The 13,479-nt window shown below is 41.7% G+C and overlaps 1 protein-coding gene across 1 annotated transcript in view; it reads left to right on the top strand.

Annotated features, from left to right (window-relative positions):
• LOC137783100 (calcitonin gene-related peptide type 1 receptor) overlaps nucleotides 1-13,046 on the top strand; it is a 28,026-nt gene extending 14,980 nt beyond the window's left edge. Inside the window, exons 2-13 of the mRNA XM_068572882.1 lie at nucleotides 2,597-2,705; nucleotides 3,414-3,567; nucleotides 3,811-3,921; nucleotides 4,298-4,410; nucleotides 4,971-5,062; nucleotides 5,175-5,301; nucleotides 5,413-5,566; nucleotides 5,928-5,988; nucleotides 6,356-6,422; nucleotides 7,047-7,265; nucleotides 7,998-8,039; nucleotides 9,047-13,046. Coding sequence (XP_068428983.1) covers nucleotides 2,631-2,705; nucleotides 3,414-3,567; nucleotides 3,811-3,921; nucleotides 4,298-4,410; nucleotides 4,971-5,062; nucleotides 5,175-5,301; nucleotides 5,413-5,566; nucleotides 5,928-5,988; nucleotides 6,356-6,422; nucleotides 7,047-7,265; nucleotides 7,998-8,039; nucleotides 9,047-9,268 — 1,437 coding nt within the window. The 5' untranslated portion in view covers nucleotides 2,597-2,630 and the 3' untranslated portion in view covers nucleotides 9,269-13,046. The remainder of the gene's footprint in view (nucleotides 1-2,596; nucleotides 2,706-3,413; nucleotides 3,568-3,810; nucleotides 3,922-4,297; nucleotides 4,411-4,970; nucleotides 5,063-5,174; nucleotides 5,302-5,412; nucleotides 5,567-5,927; nucleotides 5,989-6,355; nucleotides 6,423-7,046; nucleotides 7,266-7,997; nucleotides 8,040-9,046) is intronic.
• Nucleotides 13,047-13,479: the final 433 nt, after the last annotated feature.

Raw genomic sequence — 13,479 nt, 5'->3', positions numbered from 1 at the left:
TGCTCAGGTGTTAAGATTCAGGATGTTTTCACTGTCATAAAATAACAGATAACAGACAGTTATTCTATACAAAGAAAAGATTATTTTGCTCGGTCCTCTTAACGCAGAATTACAATAAACTTAAGGTAAAAAAAATAAATACAAATAATGCACAAAAGATATAACAGTATTGCACAAAAATATGATCATAGTATTGCTATAAATATAATAAAATAATAGTATTGCTATGATAAATATGATAAAATATGATAATAGTATTGCTCATTGTATCTTTACACAATATGCTTTGCTACAACATTTATATTAGAAAAACACACGATGCCACAGGGTTAAGATTGTGAAAGGACTGCTTAGGATTAGGCAACACAACTAACTAGTAGTGGGGTAAGTAGTTGTGAGGTAACTAGTAGTGGGGTTGTATCAGGTACTTATCCGTAGTGAGTGCATCTACAGTAGACCCCAATTCAAGAAGCAGATAGCGGTTACCAACAAGGTTAACGGTAATGTGATGCTGTGGACGGGGTCGACACCAAAACCTATTTCAGGCACCTAAAAGAAAAGCTCTCCAAGTTAAATCAATGCCGGTTTAGGTGCACTTTATATCTGCAATGTTTTGCTGATAGCCGTCCACTGACTGGATCAGTGCAGATTCGTTAGATGCCGTCAGTTTATAGAAGTAAAACTTCACTAATAACAAACTGCGCCACGACAGAGTTTTAATAAATGAAATGTATCGGTCACACAGGATTAGAACGAGAGATTTGCAGAGATTGGAAAGCAGAACCTGTGCAGGGAGCGGTTTGTTTTGTACGTTCTTTCTTTCTTTCTTTTAGGACATCAAACATGTTGCACTTGTATTTGATTATTGAGGTTTTTAGCACAAACACAACTTGACTCAGTTATAGAAAACAAATGTGTGTGTGCTGAGGCCATGTTTCTTGTGATTGCCCCCCCCTCCCCCACCTTTCAATGCATTTTACTAATTTCCTGTTGCAGAGTTTTTCGAGCTGTTTCCATTGCACCAAATTTAATTAGACTTGAGATATTGCAAATACAACTCATGACCTAGTTCCTTTGGGGTATGAAAGACGAAAGAAGTTATTGAATTTCACATCTGAAAGAGATGTAATCCACTCCTGAAGGCCATGTACCTGCATGTATGTCACCCCGGGTTCAGGTTCTCTCTCCGTCTCCTGTTGTTTCTGCGCTGCTCAAGACAATTAACCTGTGATCTTCTCATTCTAACAATGCTTTACTACCTACGGTTGCCAGTGTAAAACACCCGGTTTGTGTTGTGATAGATTTATGGCAAAAAAAAACCTTCTAGAATCTGAACACAGAGAGTCGGTGCTATTGCAGACGTCCTCGATAGCTGCACGTTAGCTATAGCAGGCGGGCTTAAAGTATCCTAAAGTATCACTGCTTTGCAAAGCAGATTTGTTGGACCTGGGGGAAACTATCCATTTGAATTTGGTCTCATCTCCGATGCAGCAGCCGTGACGGTTGGCTGCAGCGTTGCCCCGAACAACTTTCTGGGATTCTGCTTTGATGAGACACCAGCGCCATCTTTTATACAAACTAACAAAAAAAACACACACAAGTAACACACACACACTATCACAGCGTCAGGGCGAGCGCTGGGGTTTTTGTCATCTCAGGTGTGCTTCTATAACTTTTGTCAGGGAACCAGAACTTCTGCGATGGATGGAGTTCTGTTGGACTGATTTCAACGGCTCATTGTGTCAGCCGTGTCGTTCGATCGCAAAGCCAATATACTCCCACCACGGTGGGCACATTTCACTCTAAAACAGGCCTAATGGACAGTCAGTGATAGCACGCCATGTTGCCTGCAAAGGAGTAAACACGCACATATTACAGTTGTTAAGTCCACGTTGTCGCTATTCCATTGGCTCCCTGTTTGACAAGTAACCAAGTTTAAAATCCCCCTACGAAGCCCTCCATAACATTCCCTCTCATACCTCATTGACTTCCTACACATACTCAAGCCTGCAACCTCAGATCCGCCGCCGCAAACATTCTCAGCCTCTCATCCGTCCAAGCGCTGGACCTTCTCCAGTGCCGCCCCCGCCCACCTCCCCCCCGACACCTTAGACATTCTCCCCCCACTCCTCGCTTTCATAACTGCACTCAAAACCCACGTGTTTAAACGTGCTTTTAATCTGTGATCCATTAGCCCCCGACCTTCTCCCTCTTTCATTGCTGTCGTTGTTGTTATTTGTTTTTACTTTCTCTGTTTCTCTTTTTATTTCCGTGCAAAGTGCCCTTGAGTATACTTTTTAAAGCGCTGGACAAATGATATGTATTATTAATTCACGAATTGGTAACTTGCTGGTCCATTAGCTGCTTTTCGTTTCCACGAAGATGATTTTGAACATAAGTTTGACGTTTAAAAAAAAAAAAAGGCTCAGAAACAGCAAACAGAAAAAAATCTGTGTATGTTGAAAATAAGTTGTTGTGTGTCATGTTCTCTATTGTATGGGCTTTGTCAACAGTACGAGCGATAAGGAGTGTTATGGAGTGGCCTTTATTTTTGCTTTAATAACAGTGCGCCATATTTTTATTCTCTCTGTTCCAGATCTGCAGCTGTTAGCTCATCGACCGGCTCTGACATGGCCAAACGCAAGATGGATAACGTTGTGCGGAGCGGGATGGTGGCACTCATGCTGCTGTGTAATGTGACCGAGGTAGGACGGCCTGCATGCAGTCAGCCAAATCCTAAGAACGCACAACTTATACTCCATTAAATAAATGTACCTGTGTGAATACATCTAATGGGTCGATGCTTAGTTGGGTTGCACATAGTTCACAGTACACCATGGTATGAAAATGTATTGTTTATCAACTAAAAAAAACTTGACTATTTCTACACACACTTCCATTAAAATAAATTGTTCCCTGTTTAAGTTGCAACACAATTCAACCGTGACTGACTTTGTCTTCGTTAGTTTCAGTTCATGGTGAGGATTTTGTGATGGATTTAAAAGTTGCTTCAGGTTAGAATCTGCTGTGTGATGAATAAGCTGAACATATCTGTTTGGCAATACTTCTGCAAAGATGTCATATTTTCCATGAAGCGCAAATGGATTTAATGGAAGCTTGTGTATGTTGGACTCCCTTTCTTGGCACTGTAAGTAGAATATAATGGACAGTCCCATAGAGTCAGCCAAAAATTGGTTCCAGACATATGCTCGCATGCAAACACTTTTCTGTTTCCCCGGGATGAATCTCAGTGGACTTTGAAATAAAAAAAAATTCTGCCCTGATTATGGCTGCTCTGTGGCGTTCATGTACTTGTCTCCAGTGAGACACCAGTCAAGACCAATTTGGGCAAAACAGCCTTTTGATTAAAATCAGAACCGAAAAGATGTATTCGTGTCTCCGTTTCCTTGCAGATTTTTGTGAAGGCGAGCCTGGAGGTGAACGAAACCCAGCAGCAGCATCCAACCAACGTCTACCACGAGATAGGACTCACCAGGAACAAGATAGTTACGGCACAGTTTGAGTGCTATCAAAAGATAATGAAGGACGATCCTCAAGGCAGACAAGGTAGCTCGTTAAGCTTCATGCTTCTGAACTTTACAGCTGTCAGGAGTCATTTGAATAAACTGCTCGCAAAATTCTACACTAGTATTATTTGGGTTTAGTGTAGTAGGACAAAATCCTTTAGACTGGATCACAGTATATAAAAGTAATAATATCTCTAATGAATAGGAGTAGGAAAACTATGTTTTCATACTTATATTTATTGATTATCTTTCTGAATAAGATGTCCTTTCCTGTGGTTTTTAGAGCCCATGTGTAACCGCACTTGGGATGGCTGGCTGTGTTGGGACGACACCAGGGCCGGGGTGAACTCCGAGCAGCACTGCCCCGACTACTTCCAGGATTTTGATCCTTCAGGTAAAAAAACTGTGCTTTACATTAGGTTTGTTGTGTGCATGATTGTGTTTATAATAGTTGTAAAAAGCTGGAAGATCCTGAGCTAAAAAACTTCAGTACAGCACATCCTTCAACAGGACATGCAGATGTATAATTAGATTCAATCCCTCTAAAAACTGCTCTTCATAGCTTTATGTGTGTTAATATTTGGTTGTGTGTCCAAGGGAATATTCTTCTTGACCTAGCCCGAGGTTTCCCACCCGCTTAGCCGTGAATACAAATGCCAAGAAGTATCCTCTAGCTAAGAAGCCGACGACAGGATTATAATACAAGGTGTATGTAAGTGTAAGTATAAGGTGGTTTGTCCTCTCATCATTGCATCATTTCTTACCTGCAGAGATGGTCACAAAGATCTGCACCGACAGTGGTGTTTGGTTCCTGCATCCGGAGAGCAACCGGACGTGGACCAACTACACCCTCTGCAATGAACACACCAACGAAGGCAGAATGGTAGGTCGCTTCATGAAAGGGCACCAGATGGGTGTAGAATGAAAGCAAGCCAGTCGGGATCAGCGCTGACGTGCATTATAAATCTGTGTGGACAGTTGCTGTAGAGTTGCAGTGATGAAAGGATGGTGAGAGGTCACTCGTGCATCGTGTGTGGTGGCAGTAGACGCCTCATCCTCTCACATGCATTTATTTCACTTTAGTACAGAGCTCTGTACAAGTGTCACGCTCATGTTGGCATGAAATGTACTGGGATGATCAAAAAAACAATAATTGTCAACGGGAGGGCAATTGATGAAAGGATGAGGGGTCCCCATTATAATTCTATTATTCTCCAATGACCACGTACATACATAACATACATAACAAAATCAGTAATTATTGACGTAATAAGCAAAAATCCTATTTTAACATGATTGTAGTGTCATCCTCACATAAATGACTGTAGGAGTAAAGGATATGAGGCCTCTTCAAGAGCGCATTAGTATCGTCTCACAACAAGGCAGTCGTTAGGAGATCCAGATAATCTAATCTAATCTGCGTCTATTTCTTTTTCTATCCAGACTGCAATGAATCTTTACTACTTAGCGCTCATCGGACACGGCCTGTCACTGACCTCCCTCTTCATCTCCCTCGGGATATTCGTCCATTTCAAGTGAGTCAACGGACCTCGTCTTCAGCGCGCCTCACGGACCCACGCGTCTGTCCCGTCGGCTGCATAAATGAATCGCGGCCAGGACTTAATGTCGCCTTTTGTCTTCTCGCAGGAGTTTAAGTTGCCAAAGGATCACGCTTCACAAAAACCTCTTCTTCTCCTTTGTGCTGAACTCCGTGATCACCATCATTTGGTTGACAGCGGTGGCAAACAACCAGGAGCTGGTGCAGAGGAATCCAGTAAGTTTATCTATTGTTTTTTAGCATTTCCATTTATTTAAATTGCAGAATTTCACACAGCAGTGTTAAGCCGCCACATTAATGATGCGTGTGTTTTGTTCCCTTCCTCAGACGAGCTGTAAAGTGTCCCAGTTCATTCATCTGTACCTGTTTGGCTGCAATTACTTCTGGATGCTGTGTGAGGGAATCTACCTGCACACGCTCATCGTGGTGGCTGTGTTTGCTGAGAAGCAGCACCTGATGTGGTACTATCTCTTAGGCTGGGGTGAGTCAGCATAACGTTGTGTCGACGGCAGCCGCTCTCTCTGCTGTAATAAGGAATCCATTATTTTTTATGGAGTGAAACCTGAGCCTGTCTCTTAATTCTACTTCATTAAAACAGAGAAAACAAGCTTTGGTGTTCCTTCTCATGGTTTAGCTGCAAATAAATACAACATTATAAGCACAAGGGTAGTATAAGAAATTGCCTCAAACCATATTTGTACTCTACAGTAAGTGTGATTGGATGGCTTAAAGGCCCAGTGTGTTGCATTTCGAGGGATTTATTAGCAGAAATGGATTGTTTATGTTCTTATAACTCTGTATTTGTTGATGTTTAATCACCTGAAACTTTATCTATTTGGCAGGCTTTCCTCTCATTCCAGCTACCATACATGCTGTTGCTCGAAGTTACTACTACAATGACAAGTAAGCGTATTATAGCTTATCGTAATATAAATTGTAAAATAAGTAGAAGAAGAAGAAGAAAAATCCTGCTTGGGAATCTGTTTAAAATAAGGGATTCAACTGATTCGGTTAATATACATAATATCACAGTAATAATACATTATGTATACATGATAAAGATTGTTTGAGGTTTATTTCTACCTTGCAACAGTCAATAACTTGTTCAACCTCGCTGAAAGCTTCTTTAATCAATCCCTCCACTAAGCTGTTGATGCTAATTAATTTCTCATTAAAGCCATTGATCTGCATCGTGGGTCAGCTGTCATGTGATATTGTTGTGTAAACGCTTCTCTGTTGTTCCTTTTCTTTTCTTCCTCTTTGGCTGAAGCTGTTGGATCAGCTCCAAAACGTCGCTGCTCTACATCATCCACGGTCCCATCTGTGCTGCTCTTTTGGTAAGAATCTTCACAAGTCAATCACAATAATAACATATATATTCCATAATTATCTTGCTTAACTATTATTATTTTTATTGCACAATGAACAATGTTTGCTTCCTCTGAGTGGACACTGTGGGGGGTCTGAAACCGGGACATGTTTTCGTAGCATGCACAATTGCCTTTATCTTGCGAAATCAACGTTTCTGCCCCATTAAAGATCCACCCACTGGTCCCCAAGCCTGCGTCGGATTCTAGGAATTCACCTAATCAGCAAAGCCGGGCATTCTTCAGAGAAAGCTCGTCCCTTAGCGCTAACGCAGGACTAAATGTTCAGTGCTTAAACAACGATTTGGATGTGTTTATAGGCCCCAAAACAACAGGTCTTAGGGTTGTTTCGCTTAGAATGGATTTTATGTTTTTGTTTACTTGATTTGTACTGGACATTGTAGTAATGAAAGGATGTGGCAAGAGTCAGCCTATGCCAGGATGTACCAAAATCTATATATTATTGCACGTTATTTTAAGTCTGTAAAGGGTGAATTTACACTCTATCCTAGCGTAAGTCTTTACCCAGCTGACCCCAGCTAATGCATAATGCTGGTTTACTGATACCCCCTTCTCTGCTGCTACCACCCTTAGGTCAACTTGTTCTTTCTGCTAAACATTGTGCGAGTGCTCATCACCAAACTGAAGGTGACCCACCAAGCGGAGTCTAGTCTCTACATGAAAGCCGTGAGGGCCACCCTCATCCTGGTGCCTCTTCTGGGAATCCAGTACGTCCTGCTCCCCTACAAGCCAGAGGGACGGGTGTCCTCGGAGATATATGACTACATTATGCACATACTGATGCATTACCAGGTGAGATGGTGGCCAGTGTGAAGGTCTGACTTGTCCAGACACCAAGACTGCGGGATGGGTCTTATAGTTGTGGCTGAGCGATTGTCGCCGGCTTCCTCCAACATTTCCATTTTTATGAACGCATAAACAGCTGTGCATTATGTCATGCTCTTTAAAATGCATGCCCAGAGTATATTTTTAGAACGCTATTCAAAGTTGAGTGTCTGCTGAACTGCCCTCTGCACTATTTATGAAGTCCTTGTAACATGTGAACCATTTGTTATGAAACATGGCTGCATGTTAATGACGCCTGGCTCCAAAGCCTGAGACATTTATTTTACTCATATGAACCGTTGCCTGGACATAAACCCCGTCTTAACTTTCATTAGGAGTTGAGCAGTCCCGTTGGCCTCTGACCAGGCTTTGTTTTTGTTGTAGCGCAGGCAAGAACAGCAGGAAGGAAGCCATGAATTATCTGTGAGGGGGGGATGAAATCAGTTGGATGTTTGGTGAGGTGTTATCTGATCATCCTGAGCTGTCCCAGCCCGCGGGCAGTGTGGGAAGAGCGACTTGAGCAACAGGCGGAATCAGCTCTCAAAATTCATTCAGTTTAATCTAGTCAGTTTCTCCGCTTCACGTCCACCTTTAGGTTTTAAAATGCCGCCTGCAAACGAGTAACGGTTGATGCTTAAGACCAGTAATTTAAGTAATTATCATCTCCCTTCTTCATGTGTTGTGTTTTCTGTGTTTCAGGGTCTGCTGGTGGCCACCATCTTCTGCTTTTTCAACGGAGAAGTAAGATTTGGCTAGCCCTTTCACTATGTATACATTGTGTATATATAGTACACACATCCACACTTCCCCTTTCGTAATGAAGGATAGACGAGGCAGCTTCCTCTGCATGACCCTGCGAGCAGGATGGTGGATAAGCAGAGTGTCTTGATAAGCTCAGTCCTCCAAGGCTTTGCTGTGGACTAAATATTGTTTACTGATAGCAAACAGCCAGGGAGTGTACACTGATTGCCATAAATTATTCAGGCGATTGCTCTGCGTACAAAATAACTTGTCTTCGCCTGAAGTGATTGTCTTACTCCCACTGAATGATGTTAATAAGGTGAACACATAGTGGAGCTTTACGTCTGTCTCATACAGTGTTTAGATAAACCTGAGCTTATTTTACAAGGATAATCCCCAGTCTCGTCAACATCATCTCGCAACAAGTATCGAGCTGGTTTTTAGCCAAACTTAGCATGGACACTGGAAGCATAGGGAGACAGCTAGCCTGCTTGCTAACCGCCATGTATGGTGGCTAACCGCCATGTATGTTGGCTAACCGCCATGTATGGTGGCTAACCATTATGTATGGTGGCTAACCACGACACATTAACATGTGTATGTGTATGGTGGCTAACCACCATCTATTGTGGCTAACCATTATGTACGGTGGTTAGCACACCTGGCTAGCTTACTATGACAACAACACGGCTCACTTTGCCTGGCTGTTGTTCAACTCATAAGGACACATTTACATCTTACATTAATCTGGGCTCTCAAGTTTTGAAGACAGGCAAGCATGATTAATGTTTGTGTACTATTTAACTGAAGAAATGTAGCTTGTTTATTAGTCAGTCATGTTTTATGTTTGTTTCCACAAGTCAAGTTAGCTGTTAACCCCTCTAAGAATTTGGAAAATACACTTTGTTTGAGATTGAGATAATATTACAGTCAATGAATGAAGCGTGTATTAACTACTGATCCATTAGCAGACCCATTTACATGTGCTATGTGATTTCTTTGGTTAGGTCCAAGCGGTTCTGAGGAGGCACTGGAACCAGTATCACATCCAGTTCGGAAGCAGCGTAGGAAACCACTCGGACGCCCTGCGCTCAGCCTCCTACACGGCGTCCTCCATCACGGAGGTACAGGGCTGCTACAGCATCGACGGCCACACAGAACACATGAACGGCAAGGGCTGCCACGACACCGATGCCTCTATCTTAAAGTCAGACAGCCCTTTCGCCTGACTGCACCGCTCCTGCCGTAGCCCTGCCAGCCCCATCCCTACCTAAAAACTGCAGCATGTTTGGGGCGCAGCGTCAACCAAGGGGAAACTTGCTTCTTCTTTTAGGAACAATGTCGGGATTAATGAGGAAATGGATTGTGTACCCCGGCTCTCAATCACCTGAAGGAAAGCGCCGCCGTTCTGTCACACGGACACAGAACCTTTTAACAGAACTGTACGGTGAGCTCAAATATTCCTGCGCTGTGTTTTGTCTCCAATTTGACACCGAACTGCTTCAACTTGACCTAAGATGCATTCTGATAATCACAATGTTGTTTTTGCGACCTTTCTGCCTGAAAAAAAAACTGTTTTTAAATGGATGAATATGAACTGCTTGACTGTCCTTTTGGAGGTCATGTTGTGCACAAAAAAGCCTTTGGTTACACTGTAAATTTCTTTTGACATGGTTAGTGCCAAACCAAGAAATCTTTGCTTGCCTCATTTTAATGTCATCATGTATTTTCAAAATTAGAAAGAAGATAGGACGTCTAACAGGTGCATAAAAATACATTACGGCGATATTATATCTTTCACATGTTAAACCTAATTTATCTAAACGTGTAATTGTTTATTGAAGGAAAAAAGTAATAAATACCATACAGTATTTATTGAAGTTGACATGCTACATGTTTTAAAAATTAGTCAAATATGACTTGTTGCCAGCTTCATGTAAATGTTCTATGTATTTCTTGTTTGTTTCAGTGTTTGTTTCTACGTGTGCAGGTGATGCCGATGATTTACAGAATCATACCATTAGCTTGCAAGCTTAATTTTTTTAAATGTTCTCATGCGTGTTGAAGTGATCCTTAGTGACATGTGCATCCTGTAAACCACATGATAGGTTGTAATGTAACTTGTTGACACAATATTATCACCGACAAAGCCATCTTTAAATCACATGTACACCAACATCCACCCATTACACTTGAATGTATCAGTGAAGTTAGCAGACTTGGTTCTCAACAGACACGCATCACATTCCCCTTCACTGCTCTCTTCAGCCTTACTCCTCTGAGATTCTTTAGATAAAACCACTGTATAAGCATTACCATGTGTTCAGACCGAAAACAGCACTGTGTTCAAGATGCAGGGAATGAAATATGATCCAGCAACAGTTTGAGTCGTCCGTCTATGACTTTTAAATTTAAAGGATAGGTTTGGATTCCACAGGTCCATTTTAATACAATACTCATATACTATTTAATGGCTTATTGGCTGCTGAATTAAATCCGTCCGACTACATTGTGAGGACAGAATCCACAGTCTTTTGGAGGAGAAAAGAAGTTCAGCTAATGCTAATGTTGTTCACCAAATCAAGTAAGTTAGTACCTGCTAGCTAGCTACATGCTAACCAATGACTCAGCATACTTAAATGTGCTTAAATTACTTTTTACTGTATGGTAACCTTACATTAAATGTGAATATTGTGTTAAGATAGATTTGAGAAAATCTAAACCCATCCTTCAGGACTTATCAAACACAAAGGGAGTCACAACACCATGAGGAAACATTCGACTACCAGACCAAGCGGGAGAATACTTTTTAACCCTCCGTCTCCTCGGGTCGCGAGGTGCACTGTGGACATTCCTGAAATGCACTTATGCACCTATTTGGTTGGCCAAATGCAGTGCGTCCCCAGATGTTGCTGGATTTTATTGCCACAAAAGTTAAGTCAGGTTTGACTTTATTTTGGCGGGGGGGCGAGTTGACCTCATTGAAATAAACGAGGGCGATACGTTTTTGTCAGTCTGAACACACGCCTTATTCAGAGGTGATGATATTATCAGGTCTCACAAGAAACTGTGCAAAAAAAAAATAGTTCTGCAACAAACATTCTTTGTACAGCATTTAGACAAAGCAGGCTGTGTGTAATCTGATGTAATATATCTTTTTTTGTAATTCTGCGTGTCTGAGAAGAGGGGAAGTTGAACATATGAGTGTGTGTGCATGATTTATATATTCAGTATTTATGAATACCTTATACTCTGACGCATATTCAACGACAAACCGTCTTCATGTGACCGTGTGTGGGACGTTGATCCAGAAGTTGTTTGTTCTATTTGTACATTTTTAAAAAGGGAGGGAGTGAAACAGCTTGCAACAAGCTACTCTGTCTGTCTGCCCATAGCGTTTGTCCTCATCCTCGCTGGACTCTGTCACCTTTTTCTGTTTTGCCTGGATTTGAAATTGAAGAAAGAAACGTATCACTGCCATCTGTTGTTCACGCCATATTTACCAGAACAGACATAAATGTTTCCTGCAACAAATAGTGTGGTGAAGTCTGTCATGTCAAGACCCACATTCACCTGTCCAAAGAGTCTGTTTTCTTTACTCTTCCAATGAGAATGAAAATTCACATCCTCACAATTTTCCACATTTTTTAAAATTGTTTTATTCCGGTCAGTTATTCTTGTCTTTTTCAATCCACTTTAACTGGTAAAGACATTTTTCTCCACAAAATACACATTGTTGGCTGCCAATGTTTGAGGCAAAGGCTCAATTTTCAGACACAGGAATCTATTCTCAGTACTCTAAGCAACAGGTGTCAGTATCATTATTAACATACAGTTATTGACAACACCCTTGAACAGTACATTATTGACGATACAGTACTGCCTCTCGTCCCTTATTGCTTAAATGTCAGATCTGCGGGACAGTTTCTTAGTTTAATCATACAGATATCGTATATCGCCGCCACAGAGCTCTGATTTTCAGCAATCAATCTGTGTACAATGAAGTCGTCATAAACCAAGTCATTTATCGTGAAGCGGTGCGTCATAATCTTTTATGAAGCGCCGGCGATTGCATCACAACTACGGAAAAGCCAGCGGCTTCTGGCGAATGTGTTAACTCTTTTGTGTTATTTTGGTTGTGTACAGTATTTTATGTACGATATTTGAGTTTCATACGGCTCTGTAAAGGGTTTGTGAAATTCCCCCGTGACACTTTGGTGACATGTTGTAAAGTACAACAAAAGCATCGAGGGCAATGTCTGTAGTTTTACTGTACTGTATTTAACTTTGTAGTCCTGCCACATTGACTCCTCACTGTTTGAATGTAACTGGTTATATGTATACACACATTTATATATACATAGGTATGTACATATGTATGTATAAGTACAATGTGTCTTTTTTTATTATTTCACTGATTTAGATAATGTTGCTATCTTGTGTGTATCTGCATACTAATACAGTATAGCACCAGTACCAGCTGTCAACTTTGTTTGTCTTAATTGAGAGACTTTACAGCACACTATTGCTGTACACACACACTGTCACATGTTGCTCTATTGTTGGGTTTAGTGTGAAGGTTGCAACCCTGTGTCCTCCACACATCTTTTGCCGTCTGAATTCTCAAGTATATGTCGAGGGAAATGTATTTTCTCCCACATTACGGTCGCAGTTTTGATCACGTGGTTAACGTTTTAAGGAAAACGCAACACGCAAGGTTTGGCTTTAAATGCAACACACGTATGTGCACATGTGGTTGGGGCAGCGCAGGGGTTTGAACGGAGGCGGTTAAAAAGCAAAAGTATCTCCGGCTTAAGTCAATGTTGACTTTTGGTTTCACGCGGGACACCAACAGCTTCCTCCTGGGTGACCTTTCCATCCAACCTTTCCTCCTTCTTTCCCCCAGACTATGAGTTTGAGAAAGGCCTATGTTGAAAACAAATGTAATGCCAGAGAGAAAAAAACATTTCCCTCCAATAAATAATTCACAATACAGTGTCATTGTATGGGAACATTATGTTATTTTTAGCAGACCACACTGGGAGGTTGGTCCCGCCCCAGAGAATTGCATTGCTAGTAATCTATTTTTAAAACATACTATAACGTCGGCAGTAACGACTCGTAGACGTTGGTTTCCTTAACTTGCAGGTGTATTGCATCAATGTTTTCAGTATTACAACGAGGCTCTTCGCTACGCTAACAGTAGCTCATACAGCTAACAAGCCCACGTAGCATCCCCCACACTCACATACAACAACATCACTTCCTCCGTAACCACCCGCCTCCCTCCCCTGCTCCACCAATCACAGGCAACGACCCTACCAGCAAGCACGCTGCTTCCCTGTGATTGGCCAGAGAGAGTGAGAGGCCCCAACAGACGCCTGTACAGGGTTGCTCCAATATTTTGTTATGAAAATCTTAACTTCACAAGTGACAACCG

Source organism: Clinocottus analis, unplaced genomic scaffold (assembly GCF_023055335.1).
Source record: "Clinocottus analis isolate CAN_PGR_092001 unplaced genomic scaffold, fCliAna1.0.p SCAF_12, whole genome shotgun sequence".
In the NCBI taxonomy this organism is placed as follows: Eukaryota; Metazoa; Chordata; class Actinopteri; order Perciformes; family Cottidae; genus Clinocottus; species Clinocottus analis.
Note: the sequence above shows the minus strand (reverse complement) of the source record. Positions and strands in the feature narration are given on the sequence as shown.